The following is a 19,292-nucleotide window of genomic DNA, read 5'->3' on the forward strand; positions in this document are numbered from 1 at the left end:
CAGGATGAGGCTCTGAGCGGCACCGACGGGGCAGCTGAGGAGAATCACTTCATTCGGGCTTTCTTTTGGTTGTCATTGGTTGGACATAAGTGCATTGAAGAATATTCTATTGCACCTGTCGCTTTCTGCCTGTGTGTTTATGTAGTTTTTGTTTGTTTGCTTGTTTTCAGTGACTTCAGGAGTCGAATATGTGACATTTGCCTGCGTGACCGCAGAAAACTCTGCGCCACTGTTTGGTAAATGCTGCCGCCTTGAGGCGAGATGGCAGAGCTGAGAGTTTTACAGCCGACTTCAGAGTGTTTATGATTTACAAGCCCAAAATGAATACAACCTACATTTAGAAAATATTAACGTCACATAAAATGAAACAAATGGAAATGAAAGTGAGTTGTTATTTAATAGTCGCGTTGTGACGCGTAATCGGGATTTTGACAGGACTCCATAAATGTTGAAATACATTTTGTATTGTGTGTGTGTGTGTGTGTGTGTGTGTGTGTGTGTGTGTGTGCGTGCGTGCGTGTGTACTTGTTTAATATAACAAGAAAAAAAAGAATTTCAAGCAATGTCAAGAACATCAGATATTTCTCATTTATTTTCACGCGTTAATTAATAGTAACATACAAAATATGCATCAGAGCGTTTTCATTGCAACAAGTTTAATATATTACTACTTATCTTATTTACACTAATGTATTTATGTATACATTTGAAGGTTAATGCACATAAATATCATGCAACTAAAGTATTTCTTTAAGAAACGAGCTAAACACCAACATGATTTCACATAACTTGGAACACATGAACGCTCTTAAGTTTCAGATGATCAAAGGCTTCAGCATCGAGGGTAGGAGAGTCTGATATGCTCCTGAAATAAAGGATAATTGCTCAGAATGACAGATGGAGACGGAGACCTGGGAGTCTGCAGGAGCGACGGGACCAAACACGCAGCAGGCCCCAATAGGAATTGTCCATATCCGAGACAGCTTTGGCGGCTCAGCTGTAGATTCGGGGTCTGCGGGTTGCTGTGGGTCGAGTGAGAAGGTTTGCTCATAATACTGTCAATGCTGAAGGAGCATTTTTGGCCAGGCTTTGGCTCATGAGGTTCTGTTGCGCGAAGCTGCACATTGACGCCTTTAGGCCCGCTGCACTTTCCACGACTGTCCAGAGTTTGTGGTGTGAGGTGATAAAAAGATGGGGGTAAAATCATACCCTCCTGGAGAGGTGGGTAACGAATATGAGCAGCAGTCGGGGTATTTCTACCTCTCTGAACGCAATATGGCTGTCCATAAGGTCTGCAGCAGTTGGAATAAAACATAAGTCCGTCTTTTCCGAGCTCGGGGTGGTTTCTCTTGAAGCGCTTCCTTCGCCGGAGGAAGCTGCCATTGTCAAACATGTCCTCTGACGCAGGGTCCAGAGACCAGTAGTTACCTTTGCCAGGGTTTCCCGGCTCCCTCGGGATCTTGATGAAACAGTCGTTGAGGGAGAGATTGTGCCTGATGGAGTTTTGCCATGCTGGAAACTTGTCTTTGTAGTAAGGAAATTTGTTGCTGATGAAGTCACAGATGCCACTCAGCGTCAACTTCTTCAGTGGGCTTTGCAGGATTGCCATGGTGATGAGGGCAATGTAGGAGTAGGGAGGTTTTACCGAACTGCTCTGGGATGACTTGGATTGCGGCGCATCAGCGCAGAAACTGCTCTCGCTTTCCCCTGAAGAGTCCGGCTCTAAAAAGTCATATTCAGCAGCAGATTCTGCCAAGGAACCTGGGTCCGATGAGCAGTCCGTTCCGTTCAAATGCCTGTGAGTAGGTTGGTCCTCGCCCACTATGTCAATCTCGTCTTCGTCTGGAGGCACAGGAACATGGAGTGAGGCTTCAGTTTCACTGGAGAGAGTCATAGTCGGCGGGTGAATGAGAATGATCTAAGACGCGTAAAACTCAGCTACCACTATAGAGTCAACTGTCATAGACATCGGTGGTTTGCCGTGCGTAAAAACCAAAAGGCCTCTGGTCGTGCGTAAAAGCGCAGCCAATGTGTGGTTTAGAAAATCTTGTACGCCGGCTGTATGCCTTAGAAATGAAAGCTGAATGTTTATATGCTGGGAGGTTGTTGCCCCAAAGACCAGTCCCATTAACCCTCTGGACCTATCAGAGCTGCTCGTCACCGCGGGGAGCCCGCTAACCCAACCACGCGGGAAGAGAGGGGGGGGGGTCCCGAAGAGCGCACTGCGTATTCATGGCACGAAGCCCACCGTAATGATGGCAGTTTTTAAAACGTATTTAAAAGTGTTGGCGTGAGATGATTGGATATATTTTTTGTTATTAACATCTAAAATAATTGTAGAAGCTGCTGAGGTTAAATGTTATCACCTAATATCACAAATCGTTCAGCAGAGTGGTGGTGGTGGGGTGGTCTTGGGAATTTTAACACCACGCCTAACCCCAAATAAGAAACAAAGTGTTTCCACCTTTAGACCCCCCGCGGCTTCGTTTAGTTTGCCACCTCTAGATCCCCTCTGGGGGGTGTGACCATGAAAATGGCCATGGTGGGGCTTCCCGCTGCCTGCCAAGAAAAGAGGTAATAGTCGCCTTAACGAGGCTATCAGCATCAGAATCGAGTAGGAAACGGCTCAGCAGCGAGGTGCGCCCTGGGCTGCAGGGCTCACCTCGGCTTTACGACCGGGATGAAAAAGCGGAGAAATCCTCAAAGAAACCGGCACAGAGGCGGATATGTAATAAATCCGCGGTGAAACACTTATTTCCATTACAAATCACCGAGTTGGTTAAACCACCTATTGTGTCATATGACTGATGCTAAGCAAGTGTGTGTGGTGGTTTTCACAGACAGCACTTTAATTAGTCAGGGAACCTCTTTTTAAAATGGCTTAAAACTGGTTTGAAGCTGCAGGTGCAGTGATGACATCTAAAATGTAATGTTAAAACATGAGGGGAAACAACCTGTGGAAGGAGATTTGTTTTATAAAATTTAAAATGCATTTTATTTTAAATGTCTTATGCTAATATTTTGGAACAAAGACAATATTTTGATTACTTTGACACTTATATTTCTATGGGGAAACGCAGAAAAAGCATTTCTGGAAACAGTACATTGTTTATGGAAAAAGATTCCTTACCCCAAAATACTGGAGTTATCAGTTTTGTGAGAAACTATTTTAACCCCTGCCTGCTGACAGATACAAAACCCAAGATCTTCATGCCTTCTGAGGCATTTTTCACACTGTCACATAGTGACTTTAAGGCTGTAAAACAAAGGTGCTTTGTCTCTGTTGTTATTTTAATAGTCTGTCATTGTCGGCTTGAACTATAAGTTGTTAGTATTGTCAGAAACATTGTTTTGGGCATTTAAGAAACAATACAAGCTTTAGGAAAACTTTATTTTGAAATACTTTAAAAGAACAAGCCAGAAATATATAAGCATGGACTCATCACTTACAAAATACCATACTCCATACAGTATTTAGAATTTTAGGTGTTAATTTAGATTCAAGTTTTGAAAATTCCAGATTGGAAAAGTGAGGCTTACAAAAAAAAAAAAAAAAAATTACAACTCTGGTCCATTGTACCATGGTTCGTGTGCACACATTAGATATCATGTTCGGGAATACATTTCTAGGATAACACACATTAACCCTTAGGCACTATGGCAACACACTTTGCACACACTTTCAAATCACAGTTTGGTGCTACAGTAGTGTTGATCACTCCAGCAACCTTAACCACCCTGTGAAATCATCCCACCTCGTGTTCTTATAGGAAGGGAATGAACAATCCCAAATCTATAGATAGTCAAATTCAGTTTGTGCATCGGACTCAACTTTCAGTGTAAACAAGAGCGAAGAGCTGGTTACGGATTCGGCTGTGGTCCTGGAGAGACTGTAGAGACAAACTGTTCCTGTAGGACGTCCTTGTCCAGGTTTCTACCTGTGTTAGAGGGTCAAATATCAACAAAGCACAAAAAAATCACCATGTTTACTCTATAAAAAGGAATACGATGTGTATTCAAGCAGAGAGTGGGTCTTGAGCTGAGGGCTACATGTGTAGCTACCCCCAGGAAAACACTCCACTTTTGAAGGAAAAAAACTTATGAAAATTGAAGCGTATAATCAGTGATTCATAGTTTCGGATAAACAAACTTCTAAAATATTCATTGAACTTCAGTATTACCAGTTCATCAAAATGTCTGCCTTCAGAGCGACATAACAATCGTGTGAAAGTTGTCAGTTGTGAGATGTGTGTACGTCATCACCTATAAAGACCAGCCTGTTGATCCGCGGCTCCGACTCCCACAGATCAAAAGTGTCATTCAGTTCATACAGCTCGTGGACCCCCTGCAGAATCACTCGGTGTGGTTTGCCTGCTATGGATACTATGCCCTAAAAAAAACAACAATTCACATTAACCGCCTCTAAATGCAGAGGAAAATGCAGCATTTATTTAGCACTACTACCACCGAGGTGACGATCATTCTCGCACCTTTAGCCGAATGACTGTCATGGGATGGCCGTCTTTGTTCTGAAATATCTTTTCCCACAGCAGATTCTGAACGGGTGGAAAACAGGGGTTTATCTCAGAGGATTGTATCGTGTCAGAGGCTTGACCCCAACAAGGATACAAAAATGGAGGGTCTGAATGATGCCGAGGGGTGGATACCTGGATGAAGATATTCAAGGAGTCCTCAGGCAGATCTGCAGTCACTTCAAAAGTCACCGTTACAATACTCTGATAAATACAATAAGGGGAATATGTGGAAGGGATACAGCATTACCAAAACAGGCTTGTTTCACAAAAGTAAATTTTCACACCATTTAAATTTAAACTACACAATAACATGACAAAAGACATGTCTTGTCGCTCTGGCTGATGACTTTGTCATTGACTGTCAAAAAAACAATTCTTGAAATCTGGAAAAGTGAACCACGGTTACTTCACCCCTCCCTGCTCTTCTTCCATCACACTCCCTCCTCCACATACTTCCTTATAGCATTAAAGAGGTACTTTGTAGATATTTGGGTGTTTTTGTGTTGAAGTGTTAAAGTTCCACACTTCCTTGTCATTTGGTATAACAGAAAAACGGCATTCTCATTTACATGACAGGAGCAACATGGGGAGGGGAGGGGGGGTCTGAGGGAAGGGTGAGCTTCATGCGGGAAAAGTAACCCGCAGAAAACAGACAATGGCATTATTTACCCACGCAAACAACCCCATTGCTCCTCATCCTGTGATAAAAGTTCATGGGTATGAAGCATGACAGAGCAGCACGAGGTCAATGAGGCCGCAAGGCGTCGCTTGGCTTTATGACAACTTCAAGAGAAATGGGATGAGACTACATTTGAATGAAACACTTAAAAAAGAACTCTACTGTTTGGATTATTTCACCGCTTATATTCAATTGCTAAATTGCTCACTAAATTGTAGTGAAAGAGGACATGAAGGTAGCTGGTGTGAGAGAAGAGGATGCAGAAGACCGGGTTAGATGGAGGCAATTGAATTGTTGTGGCGACCCCTGAAGGGGAAAGCCAAAAGGAAAAGAAGATATTCAATTGCTAAATGTCTGTACAGTTCATTTACAGTAGATGGCTTCAGAGCGAGTCTGTAGCCAACCTGACAATCTAGTGTTTCAGCTGCTGTGTATGAAGGAGACCCGCTCTATTTGTAGTGTAAGAGGAAAACATCAAAAGCTTTAAGTGGGTCTCAACACAAAACCCAAAGCAGGGAGGGAGTTTTCACCCTTGTGTCACAGCCTGGGGAAATGCAAGGCACAGCGTTAGCCTGAGGGCACTTATTCCCCTTATTCTATAGGAAATGGTGAGTTGAAAGACATTATCAAACATCATAAGGAAAACAATGGAGGAAAATAATTACCAAAATTAACTAACAAAAACATACCATACCTTATCAAGATGTGGAGCTGTATTTTTCACAAGCTGGAGCTTTTCTGGTAGACTTTGGAGAAATGATTAAAATTATTATTCCATACAACATTTTCTCATTAAAAACCCCCCCAAAATATTCTACAAAACCACCAGTCACCTGTGCTTCCTTGTTTCATGATGGACTGAACACACGTAAACCTTAATATTGTATGTTTTTTAAAAAAAATCATTTGCAGAGCTTCATTTAAATCCTGTGTGTTGATCAGTTGTCAAGTTAAATGCTCCAGATGCTTACTGCGTTTGCCTCACAATGTTGTTGCTCTGGACTGGTCTAAATAGTTTCTCTTTAAGAACTCTGGCTGTTTCATCAGACAACCATCTAAACCATCTTGGATTTTGCTTCATCTGTACGATAAAACGCAAAGCAGGACGACAAAATTCAAATGGGGCGTTGATTACATATAGTGGGAAATATTCAATTGCATGTTTTACATGTTTGCAAAATCATTTACTATCTGCTTGATTCTAACATTTAGAATGTTTTGCCTTTCATATATTGTTTTACACCTTTATCCAAATTATTATACATTTCAAATCTTCAAGATATTTTTTTCCTTGTTAAATAAAACGACAATCTCAGGCAGGAGCTTGGTCCGTTCTTCCTGAAGACACCAGGCCGTATCACTTTTTCCTTTGTGTTCCATCTCCCGGGCTGACTTGCCATCCCAGCACTTAATGACAACTTTGAAAGTCCTTGCGAAAACTTTAGAATTGGCTGTTAAATTTGACAGAACACCCACCAGCGACCCCAAACAAACTACATCCCTTGTTCTCTCCATCAGACCCTCCTCTTCCTCCCCCTTCTCCCCAACCTCACAAGGAGGTTAAATGTTGTGTCCAGCGGCTTGAGCCCCGCGTGATGTTAGTACCACACAGGCGGAACGGCGGGGGGCCGCTTCAAACAGCCAGCGTGGGATGGAGGGGAGGAGGGGCCCGGACTCTCAAAGGCAGGGGGAGAAGAGCTATCTGTTGGGACAAGGGCCACTCCTCAGGAGCCAGTGGACACACATAGCTCTAATCCTCTGCAGCTGGCCTAAGAGACACTGACTGAGGGCATGTAAGAGAGCTTTAACACCATGGCCAGTTTCATTCACATGAAAGGATGAACACTGACTATTCATAGGAATGACATTCTGCAGGGAATACAATATGATGACCACCCTGTGGTGTAACAAGGGGATGCTCAATAAAAGGGTCTGTTAATTAGAGAGAAACATGGTGAACAACTATATTAAAGACTGCTGGGTGCAGAGTTCAGTCAAACTAGAAACAAAGGCCATCAGTTCGATTAGATTAAGGTCTTGATTTTTTTTACTGTGGATTTAGGTAACAAATGTCAGAACGGCAAGAGGACACATTAGTAAGACAAGAAACGGCGATGAAAAGAAATGTACTAAAGTATCCATCACCTGTATTCCATATGTATTTAAACTGTCATGAACTGAGAAGAGCAGCAGTACAGTTGTACATTTTGTGATGGTACAACTGTACACTTTTTCCTCTTAAAACAGCAAAAAAAAAAGTCATTTTAGGCATCCTCAAAAAAGTTCATCCAAAAGGTAGCACTTAGTTATTATAATAAAATACTTGTCAATGCTGGTATTAGGCTTCAAAGTGAACATTTTCAAAGCTGCTTTTTGACATTTACAAATACAAATCTGCAAGTTCAAATTCCAAGAAAAACTAACTCACTTTGCTCCGGTCTTACTGTCAAACGCATGCAGATCAAGAACTTCAGAGAGATCCACCCTGTGGAAGATAATCACTGATTATTTCTCTCTAACGGTTTTAATTTTAAGTCTGACCACAGCAGGCAATGAATCAAGGTAGGAGCTTCAGCTTTTACCACAAGCTGGCTTAGACAAACACTGTGGGCTTAAGGATGGGCTGCCTGGAACAAATACACACAAAAAAAGTTGTGGGGATGTTTTTCCGATTAACCTCTCTCCCCATGGTGTTTTTCATCTGCTCACCCTTGGTTGAACTTTGCACAGACCCAAATCACACCAAAACATTTGACACAAGCTGCTTGCTGTAGCCAGATGCCAACCAGGTCCAATAACATGCTATAACAAAGGGTGCAACCGTGTCAGCATGAAGACCCTGGGTCAAAGTGCAAAGTCTTGTGGGTAACTGAACACCTTTGGTGTTTACTCAGGGCGTAGCGGTTTGTGTTTGCATATGTGTGTGTTGGGAGTTTTGTCTTGAACAATGTCACGCCTAAACAACACCATCTTTGATATGAAGATCTGAGCAGGATCAGCCATGTGCACTTCATCTGTCAAGGGATTGTGGTGCAAGGCAACAAAAAGTTCCTCACCTCGACTTCTCAGTTTCTAAAATCTTGGCAAGACCGTTTATAGATCTGAAATGAGAGAAAAGTGAATATTTATGGACTTCTATAAGGACAAACTCATTCTTGGCACCCTATGACTTTGTTGACCAAAAAAAATAAATAAAGAGACCCACCTAACTGTATCTCTGATTTGAGTAAGTTCCTCCTCATTCACCAGGTCCGTCTTATTAATAATAATCAGATCAGCGAGGGCAATTTGCCTAAAAAGACATGAAATGCAACTTATTAATTTGGCAGGTTGTTCAAAACCAACAGCAGGTGAGTCAGGAATTTAAACCAAAAGTTAAATATCAGATATGACTAGAAGTCACATTGTAATATCGGTAACAATCTAGAGATCAGAAAATGTCCAGTCTGTTTGTGTGTGTGTACACGTATCCTTGTGAGGTGTGTGGCAACAGGCTGCAGACGCCAAACTCAAAAGGCAGCTAAGCATTGTTTAGCTTGGAGGTGAAAACACAAATAAAGAGTGAAAACGCAAAGGGCCGTGTGAGAGGTCCTTCTTCCTTGTATTTGTTCAACAATCACAGCTGCCGGAGGAGACAAACGGAGAAAAACCCGGGAAGATCAACCGGAGGATGGCAAGAGTATACGGCAAAAGTTTCACTTCGAAGCTTTTTGATCTGGGACCAATTCTGCATCCTTTTGCTTGTTAGGTGTAGTATGCATTTGTCTGTACAGTCGTGCATGACATATTTCTTGCTGTACGTTTGTGTATTTCCATTTACTAGATCTGTACCATCTCTGTAGTGCACGGTAATTGTTTTCTCATTGTACAACTACCTGCCACCTTTGTGACTGCTGTGCCGTCTTGTGGTATGTGTAATCTTGTGGTACGTATGATGGTATGACAGCAGATGGTACATAATTTCCCTGTGGGATTAATAAAGTATCTAAAAGGGATGCAGTGAGGCGAAGTGTGGGAAATGGAGCAGGAAAAGTTTTGCAGTTATTGGTATTTTCTCCTACTCTGAAGTTACTGCCAGCAGTAAACTGGTTTAAGCTTAGCATAAAGACTGGAAACGGCTAGCCTTGCTCTGACTGAAATTAAAGAACAGCCCTCCTACTAAAGCCTCTGAAGACCAGTGATTAAGAGAATAAGTAGTAATGTTTCTGAAATTGGTGGAAACATACCTGGCTGCTTCATTGATGAGACCATCAGGTTTTTCCTCATTAAGTTGCTACAGAAAGCAGAATCGATGGATAGAAGTCACACAGGCAATCAAAGACACAAAAAATAAAATGCCAGAATGATTAAAGTGAGTCAATACATTCCTGATTTTAGGTTCATTCCAAGCAAAATATCAAGACTATTAGGAACAGCCCAAGCAAGTTGTGTCAAACTGACAAAAGATCAGTTTTTCATCTTCGTAAACTAAGCGACCCGTTCAACAATTGAAACTGCAGGACGGGGAGGATTTCCAGAAGAGTGTCATGGATATAAACACACAGAACAGGTGCTGCTTTGACATTAATCTGTCAATGTCCATCACAATCACTTCATTTAATAAAGGACTTTTCAAATAAAAAGAATAAAAATGGTCACTTGCTTTTTATTCCACAACTGTACCAAGAGACAAAGATCTTTTAGTCAGGTAAAACACTTCATGGATGGTTGAGGGGAGAGTCTGCTGATTGGGTGTGACAGTTCTATAACAACCGCCACATCTCCGGTAGTATTTTCTCTATCACAAATCAGTTATCACCTCTCCTCTCTTCTGTCTATTCCCTTCTCCCTCCTCACCGAGCAGACAGATCAGCACTTGGGCCATGAAATGTCACCTCACTGAGCAAGACACCTTCAAATTAGAGCCCATTATTTAGGTGTCCCTTGTCTTGTTCCTTTAAAAGACATCAGGGCAGGACAGGATATGCGTGTCTCACTTGGGACTGGGGGTTTAACAAACAATCTCAAATTCAACAGCTTCAGATTTAAAGTAACCCTGATGCAAATGCTGTTGATATTCAAGTTTGGCAAAAGATTTACTTTTAATAAGGGTTGAGTAAGGCGGTTGCTATTCAGCTGGGCTGAATGCCTGCAACATACAGCTGGAACACCAGGGATTCTCCAAGGCCTGAATGGTTTCATATACCTTTGAGATCATCATTGTGGGGTCTTTGGCAAAGGATTCCACTCGAGTTGACATTAATTTTATTTGAATAAAACAGAAGTGTTGAGCAGAGGAGTTAATTTTGAACAGTTAAAATAAGATTTATTCAAGTACAAATTTATACATACCTGGAGTCCATACTTGGCGTCAGCGACAGTGACGATGCCTGTAAGACCAACATCATAACAGTGATCAGATTCTGAGATGTAGCGCCGCAAGTTTTTCACCCTTTTTTCTTAATCTACTCATTTGTTGTTTCCATTTCACTAAAGTATTTTCACTGAATTGTCCAAAGTATGCTTTTTGTCTGAGCCTGTAACAGTGGACAGGTGAATCGTTAGCGTCACAAGACCGACCCCATTCACACAGACTATTCAAACTGATGCACAAACAAGCAAATACATCTACATTTAAGACAAGCAATAGCTGAGTGAGCAACCAAAAAAATCTCTTTGAAATAAAATAGCTGAACGTAAAAGTGGAGGACATTTCTGAACAGTCTTGTCTTTTCACACTCATTTTTGAGCAAAGAAAATAACCTTTAAAAAATTAGGTCATCATTCACAATAACACCACTAAGGAGTGTGTCAGTATTCAGTTCAGCATCTCACTGAACTCACTCACTAGAGACTAGGTGAGTCTCTAGTCTCTTCCTTCTCTACTTTCTTACTTTCCAGTCAGCAGTCAACAAGGATGAAGTCTGACTAGTTACTTTAGCCTGCACGTTCACTACTGAGGCTGAAATATACATCAGTGTCGTAATCCTGAAAATTAAAATAAACTGAACTCTTCTCCAAAAGTAGATGACTCTAGATCAGCGCATCAGCTGTTTTTTTTTCTTTTAAAAGTCTGAAGTCTTCACTACAAGCTCTTTCCTTCCACAATTTCTTAGAGTCTCTGTTTGTGAGCAGCTGTGTTCCCCCAAACACATCTTTAAGGAGCCACAGCTACATTTGAGTTGGGAGTTAGTGAGTTTCAAGCAGTAACAAACTTCATGGCTTATGGAGTAAAGAAAAACCCATTTCATCGCACTTCATTTAGGTGGTAAAAATCCTCCCCTGCTGTGGCCCCTGAACCTAACATAACTTTACAGCTTATAGCTTAAGGTTTATTTAAAAACTGAAAATCAAAAACAAACATGGTGAATTGAACTCAGGTTGTCCAGGTGAAAGTTGATCAAAATATTCATTATGCTAATTAGTTTGAAATCAGTAAAAAAAAAAAAAGTTCCTGTTAAGTCACAAGGTTTTGATGGTCTCGGCCTGGCCCCCCAAGTCACCAGCTGTGACCCTCCTGATCAATGGGATAGTTAGTCGCGTGTTTTCACGGCAATCTGCATGACCTGCTGAGAACCTTGCTCCCAGAAAAGAAGTGGTGGATGGAGTCATTGTCAATTATTTTTACATCTACAGTAAAACACTGGTTATAATTCTAGATGTTCTGCAGGTCCCTCAATGGACATCCTAATGAGTATGGAGGGAGGGGTGTTTAATGGGACAACTGACAGTTGTATATGTATTTAAGAGGCAATTGCTCAGAGTCAAGCACCACTACAGGTAGAGGCCTAGAGGCAGTCATGGGTCCCCTCCATTGCAAAGCAATCTGCATGAGGCGACTCTCCAAAAGACATGGCAAATACATTTTAATTTGAACAAACTTTGCATTTAATCATGTCAGGAGAACAGCATGATTTCACTTTGATTATTTCCATAAGCCATTGTGACGAGTGACGTAAATTCTGTCAGTTTTGTGGAAAAAAATAAGTCCAGATTCATGGTAACTCAAATAAATTAATTCCAAATATCTTACCGTCCAAATAGACGTCACTGCCGAGCTCAGCATCGACCCAGAACATGGACGCCACAACTCCTGCCAGAGGATTTAAACTGTAAGATTAGATTATATATGGCCTGTATGCATATGCACGAACTTTCATAGCTCAAATACTAAGGCCAGAATACTTTTTCCATCAAGTCTTCAAAATACAGTAACAGAAATCACAAAAACAAAAAAAAACCACTTCAAGAAGCTGTTCAAGTCATAAAAAAGTTTTCTGGATTTCAAGTGTAATGGCTGACTATGATATTACTGACATAGTGATTCTGTTCATTATTATTACATCCGTTTGCTACTGAATAGAGTCAAAAAGCCCCGAAAATGTATTGCCATCACAATTTCAATGCAATGGAGCATCTTTAAATCACTAATACAGAAAGGCCAACAATCCAAATCCTACAGATTATTCAGTTTCTTTACCCATCCCTGACATCAGAAGCAGAAATCACTAATACTGTATTTGCATTTTTACTTGATAAGTGTCAAAGTTAATGACCAAAACTATTGGTTATATGTACATACATTTATAACATTAATTTATCTTCACTTCCACCCAAGTTTAAGATTGACGTCCAACTTTCACCACTTCTAGAAATCAGACAGGAATGGTTTTCTGGCTGAGCTCTGAAGCAGATCAAACCAATATCAGATGCTTTCAATTGTTTATTTCCTGCTGGTAACTTTAGCTTGTTTCCATTTTCCTGTGGATGTGGTTATTACTAGACCCTATGTTTCCACACCAGCCACAGCTTGTTCACATAATTCATTTTTGTCAAGCTGCCAAGCGAGAATAAGAAAACTTTCTAAATATTTGATGGCTCTCTGATGAAAACACCGTTTTTGAGTGGCATGTTTCACATAACTCATCCAGCCTCTCCTTAGAGAAGAAAGGGAGAATCCCCTGGGAGCCCTCCTGACTGACAGCACCAGAAGAGCCAATGACAGACCCGTCCTAGTCGATAAAAAGCCTGTGTCAGCCAATAACATGGTAGAGGGGTGAGGACAGCCTCAGTCTGAACACGCTCTATTGGTTCTGTCTTGCGAGGCCAAGTGGTGCGTCTGCTCATACCACTTCTTCCTGACAGCTGTCACTTAGCAACACACCCCTGTTGTCAAAGCGCTCACCCTTTAATGGCCTGATATTGAATTTGTGATTCACAGCTGAGCGATAAACAGATAGATGGATTTTTTTCTCTTTTGTCTGCTGATACCAATAGCTTCCTATCACAGCAACACAAACCCATTTCTCAGTTCGTAAATATCGAAATTTTGATGTGGGTGTTAAACCTCTATCCATTGTTTACACGTGTTAATGAAAACAGGGATTTTCGGACATGGTTTAATCCATTGATCATCAAAGAATATTCCCTCATCCTTGAAAGCAAAACATCTTCTGAGCAAACTACACACTCAGCTACTGCTGCCCCTTTAAAAAAAGTCCAGTGACTTGATCTTCATAATGACACTACTTGATAATGGACTCTAGTCTTAGAATATGGAATCACACTGGTGTCATCGGTTATTCAAGGAAAACAAAGTGATGACACCATCTTACTCATCTGGATCTTCAGGATCCGGGTTAGTCATTTTGAAGATACAAACTTGATCAGCCGTGGAGTTTTCCTACAAGACTCTGTCAAGTCATGTCTGAGACCTTTACTGCTGATTCAATGTGACAATGAATGAAGGCAAGTCCATTCATGAAGGCTTATACGTAGGTTCCACATTGGCTTTGTGAATCAAGGATTTGATGACCAGTGTCTGTACTGTAGTGTTAATTCTATTAACAGTAAATGTTTGCATAAGTTGGTAACTTATTATGGTGAAGTAGTTTTACTCTGCAGTTTCATTATGCCAAATATTTTACAGAAGTATATTATGTGATCTGATATCTCTTTTACACTGTCAAAATGTTAAAACAGTGAGATAACCAGCATCAATGACATCAATGCAAGAGCTAAATGAAACAGACAGTGGATCATTTACAAAATGTGTCATACCTGGATCAGCCAGTCCAGTTGTTTCTAAAATTATGTAGTCAAACTTTCCTTTCTTCTGCATCAGGTTCTCAATTGCTTTAAGGCCATTATCCCTAAAAAGAAAAAATGAAATCAGTAATGTTCTACAGCATCATATGCACAACATAAGGTCCACAGTCAGGGGTTAAAGTGGGCTGAGCTGGCTGTAATGTCTGTTCTATTTACATTAAACATGAGGTGCACACCCTCACAGCAGTTAATACATGTGCAAAATGTAAAGTTGTTGCACAAAAATAAAACTGCAAGACCTACAACAAACGTTTTAATCCATTCTAGTTAGCATTGAGACAGAAAATGGTCTTCAAGTACACACTTGACAGAGCAGCAGAGGCAGCCATTCCTCAGCTCCAGCCATTCCTCATACAGCTCTCCAGCATGACTCACTGCAAGGGACTTCTCAACAGCACTGCCTACAGGTGGAGGTATGATGGAAAATCAAATCAAGATAATATTAGTTGATAAAGACAAAGGTACTTTACTACCATGTCCAAAATTATGGACTTAAAAGAATTCCGCTAAATTAATGCAATGCTCCCCTCTAATGGAAATGAGGGGAAATTACATCAACATAGCTTTCCAATTAGTGTACTGCTCAACAGAAACGCCTACTTGTGATTTCTCATCAATAACTTTACCTTCTCCAAATTCATTGAGTATGACAGCAATCCTCTTGCTGTGTTGTTCTGTTAAGATGTAGTTCAGGAGTGTAGTCTTTCCAGCACCTATGAAGGAACAATTGATGGACTTTTAGAGATGAATAATTTTAAAATAGCATGACAAATACGTATATCCTATATACAGATCGTTGTGAGGACATTAAGACAAATGCTTGAGACCACAATTTACTTTACAAGTTAATTAAAGATTTGAGTCACATTTGATTTCTCACCGAGGTAGCCTGTGATGATGGTGACAGGAATCTGTTCCGGGGGAGTAGTAGGTGAACCAGGTGGAGTTTCAATGGGTACCAACTCTGGGATATCATCGAGCTCCAACCCATTGTCACCCATAGCAGAAATAAATGTCTGTAATTCAGGCACAAATTGGACCTTATCTAAAGGAATGAAACATATTTAACTAAGAAAATAGGCAGTGAAAGACTTAAACTTGACAACTATACATCAATAGTACACTGTACACTCGAGACTGCGTACAGCGATATTTTGTCATTTTAATGCAAATCATTTATGACTTGTCAGCATTAAAGACGTGAGTAAATCTCATTACTAATGACTGATGAACTGTCTGTTTAGTTGCTTTTTACTCGAGTAAATCATTTCAAGTCTAATCATTTCTGTGACAGCATTTAATCACTTCCCGCAGTGTGACCAGCTGTGCATTCACTGCATGGACATAGCTAACATTTAGCATATTTAGCCTTTATCCCCTTCACATACCTGCTCAAGACACCAGAAGAGAAAAATTCACTCGGTTGCCTGGATTTACAAAATCTATGATCAAATTCCTTGAGAATTCCTCTTCTGGTCGGAGATAATCAAAGTTTTCAACAAAAATACGCTCCTCGGCTCTACTGTTGCATCGCGTTTGACAGCAGTGTTGCACCATAAACCGTCCGTTCAGCTCTCGAGAGGCGAAGGTTCCGCTTTATAAAGGCCGATGAGATTAATCTACTGTCATTTTTTGCTCTCAAGGAAACCAGTTTCACTTTAATATTCTACCTGTTCATCACACCAGCAACAAAAAAAAGGGCCGGAGATGAAAAATTAAGAGGATTTTATCAAATCTTACCACACTTGAGAGATTGAATGAGACTGATCTGCGGGCTGCTAATCTTAGCAGGTGTTTCCAGGTGAGTAACAATGGATTCGCAGCACTTTCAGTTCATTTTTTAAACTACCTTCATGATTTTTTGGCAAATTTTATTCGAATCTATTGTTGTTTATATAATTTGTGGACTATTAGACTAATATTTTATAGATAAATTCCATATTGTACAGAAAAGAACAGTCTTTGCATAAATATGCACAGGGAGAATCCTCAAGAAAATGCATTAAAAACTATTTCTTCACATTAATGCTACTTTCTTAGACTGCACAAACACTATCTATTGCCGAAAATATTATGTTACCGTACACATATTCAATGACTAAGGTGATGTAAAATATCATGTAATTATCAATTAAAAATATATGTGAGTTTTAAGATTTAATCAAGTGACTTTATTTTAAAGACTTAATGAGGGTGGATCATTTTTGACAAAACGGGAGAATAACGAATATTTAGACAACACTCGGGTTGGCCACAGGAGAGCGACAGAAACCACAGAGGACAGGATAATGTAAATCAAAATTACAGCTGCAAAACTATTTATACAGGAACATTGTCCTGGAAGAGTGAGGTTACAGGGAGAAGAGATCAAAAAGGTGGAGGATTTAAAGTACTTAAGATCAACAGTCCAGACCAATGGAGAGTGTGGAAAAGAGATGAAGAAGCCGGTACAGGCAGGATGGAACTGGTGGCGAAAAGTGTCAGGTGTGATGTGTGATTTCTTTCCTTTAATTTTCAGCTAAAATGAAAGGAAAGGTGTACAAAACTGTGGTGAGACCAGCGATGTTGTTTGGTCTAGAGACAGTGTCACTGAGGAAAAGACAGGAGACAGAGCTGGAGGTAGCAGCAATGAAGATGCTGAGGTTCTCTTTGGGAGTGACCAGGATAGGATCAGGAATGAGTACATCAGAGGGACAGCACATGTTAGAGGTTTTGGAGATAAAGTCAGAGAGGCCAGACTGAGATGGTTTGGACATGTCCAGAGGAGAGATAGTGAATATATTGGTAGAAGGATGCTGACTTTTGATCTGCCAGGCAGGAGGCCTAGAGGAAGACCAAAGCAGAGGTTTATGGATGTAGTGAAAGAGGACATGAAGGTAGTTGGTGTGAGAGAAGAGGATGCAGAAGACAGAGTTAGGTGAAGGCAACTGATTCGCTGTGGCGACCCCTGAAGGGAAAAGCCGAAAGGAAAAGAAGAAGAAGAAGTAGAAGAAGATTTTTTTGATTTTTGCAAAAACACTTTAATCACATTCAAACATTTTACAATTTTACATGAGATAAAAGCACTAAAGTGTTTCAAAAACACTAAAAACCAAGAAATAAAAGGAAAATACAATTTAAAATTAGTGCATTGTATCAGGAAGCTTGCAAAAGTGAGTTGATCATCAACTAAAGTGCATAGGACATTTTTGTGACACCAGATGTTCCTAAAGTTATTCAGGTCTTTTGTCATTTTATAAAAACCAAATTCTAGTTTTAAGCGACATCTGATGTTACAGCAAAAAACAGTAGCTGCTTCTTTAACAGTATTGTTTTCAATTCTCCTCTTCTCGGTCACGTAAACTGCGAGTTTTGCCTTTCCAGAGATAAAATTTAAAAGCCGCCACTTCCTTTGATTCGATTTATTGTACCCAGCACCGTAGATGCATTTCTTGATACTAAAATTTTCACTGAACAGATTAAACACATTCGTTAGAAGAGTGAAGAGCACTGCAAGTCTCCCACACTCACTAAAAGCATGAAAGACTGTCTCACGAAGGGGACAGAAGGGACACTGGCTGGACACAGCAGGGTTAAAAACAGAGATAAAAACATTGGAACCGATGGCACCATGTAAAAGTCTCCACTGGAGGTCGGCTGTTTTTTTCTTGAGGGGAGGTTTGTACAGAAGTCTCCACTGTGGGTCAGGTCCATTTCCCGTCATCCTGTTGGCCCAGGTAGTGGGTGCTCTGTTACACAGGCTTTTCTTGTTGATTACTTTTACACATTGTTTGTACAGTATTTTTTTGTTGGCCGTGTGCAGGCTGATTTGTCGTTCATCTCGGAGGAGAGGACCCTCCAGTTCTCCAAACAGGGGACTGATGTTGACCTCAGGGAAAGGATCTTTGCTGTCCAGCATAGTCCCTATACTATAGTCCAGCACATTAATAGTTTTCCTCCTTGCTGTGTCAAAATACAGTGCCCTTTTCCTTTTTCGCTGGCTCCATTTACGTTTAACGTCTCCACTCTAAAAGAATTCATGATGAGGAGAAAGTTAAAAGGGCCTTAAAATAACTAAATAGGAAAAATAATAAAAGCAAATTAAAAATTCAGAGGAAGATATTTTGATTTTTAAAGGTACATTTATTCATAAAAGCCAAATTACAAGATAATCACGTTGACACAAAATCCAAGAGATTCACACAAAAAGGAATTCACATCAAAAACGTTCCAGAATGAAGAAAACTAACATTTATCAAACTAAAAACAGAGGCTCTTGTCTCCATGTTGAATATGCTCCATTCATATTCAAAGTACAGGACTTAAAACACAGAAAAAGGAGAAGAAGAAGAAGAAGAACAGATTAAAAACATTTGTTAAAATAGTGAAGAGCACTGCAAATTTCTTACACTCACTAAAAGCATGAAAGACTGTAGAAGAAGAAGATTGTCCTTGATTGAAACTGCACTGAATACAACTTTTCATCTCATGAAGGGCAAAATCTTTTTCAGCTTACATCAATTACTCTAAGCTAATGAACCAGTATACTGACCTTAACGGCAGAATCCAATCACCACTGACCAACTGCTTAATGGGAACATTAGAGTCCTCTAGAGAGGTTAGTACTCTGCGTTGTGGCCGTGGCAACTCTGGTTCAAATGAGGGTCACGGCAGGTTTTAATAAGAGTAAACTGTGCCTGAAAGTACAACATTGTTTGTATATAACTGATGGGAGGTCTCTATACCTACGGGATTAGAGAGTGTATAGAGATGTTTACTGTCCCTTTGTGTTTTGTCTTATACTTTGTGCTGTACTGTCTGTTGTACTGCCTGTGTTGTACTGGCTGTTGTACTGTCTGTTGACCGAGGGTCTGAGAGGACTGCAATTTCATCTGTGCTATATGTCGAGCATATATGGTACATTTGACAATAAAGCTGACTTTGACTTTGGCCTCGTTTTTGATGTTATTTTTCTTTATTCACTTAGATAATTTGATCCTTGATTGATGGAG

The 19,292-nt window shown here is 40.4% G+C and overlaps 2 protein-coding genes across 3 annotated transcripts; both read right to left on the reverse strand.

The window, feature by feature from the left end:
- Positions 1-662: 662 nt before the first annotated feature.
- foxd5 (forkhead box D5) lies at positions 663-2,418 on the reverse strand. The gene has a single exon (XM_068311532.1). The coding sequence runs from the start codon at positions 1,892-1,894 to the stop codon at positions 833-835; it is 1,062 nt and encodes a 353-aa protein (XP_068167633.1). The 5' UTR covers positions 1,895-2,418; the 3' UTR covers positions 663-832.
- A 954-nt stretch (positions 2,419-3,372) lies between these two features.
- cbwd (COBW domain containing) lies at positions 3,373-15,856 on the reverse strand. Of its 2 annotated transcripts, none has more exons than XM_068311289.1 (16): positions 15,690-15,856; positions 15,182-15,317; positions 14,928-15,014; positions 14,606-14,702; positions 14,254-14,345; positions 12,227-12,286; positions 10,546-10,583; positions 9,441-9,487; positions 8,420-8,506; positions 8,271-8,315; positions 7,643-7,699; positions 5,909-5,960; positions 4,668-4,736; positions 4,491-4,556; positions 4,264-4,390; positions 3,373-3,938 (listed from the first exon to the last, which is right to left on the reverse strand). In XM_068311289.1, exons 2-16 carry the CDS (start codon positions 15,300-15,302, stop codon positions 3,862-3,864), a joined length of 1,122 nt encoding a protein of 373 aa, XP_068167390.1. In that variant the 5' UTR covers positions 15,303-15,317; positions 15,690-15,856; the 3' UTR covers positions 3,373-3,861. The 2 variants fall into 2 exon arrangements, with proteins under 2 accessions (XP_068167390.1, XP_068167391.1); XM_068311290.1 differs by having other exon boundaries at positions 15,182-15,346.
- Positions 15,857-19,292: the final 3,436 nt, after the last annotated feature.

The sequence above is a fragment of the Antennarius striatus genome, chromosome 3, assembly GCF_040054535.1.
Source record: "Antennarius striatus isolate MH-2024 chromosome 3, ASM4005453v1, whole genome shotgun sequence".
NCBI classification, from domain to species: domain Eukaryota; kingdom Metazoa; phylum Chordata; class Actinopteri; order Lophiiformes; family Antennariidae; genus Antennarius; species Antennarius striatus.

Coding starts and splice junctions, on each gene's coding strand:
- foxd5 (XM_068311532.1), bottom strand. CDS start 1,894: ATGACTCTCTCCAGTGAAACTGAAGCCTCACTCCATGTTCCTGTGCCT.
- cbwd (XM_068311289.1), bottom strand. CDS start 15,302: ATGGGTGACAATGGGTTGGAGCTCGATGATATCCCAGAGTTGGTACCC. Junction 10,584..12,226: donor CAGTGACGTCTATTTGGACG/GTAAGATATTTG, acceptor TTGGTCTTACAG/GCATCGTCACTGTCGCTGAC. Junction 3,939..4,263: donor CAACAGGCTGGTCTTTATAG/GTGATGACGTAC, acceptor CCTCTAACACAG/GTAGAAACCTGGACAAGGAC.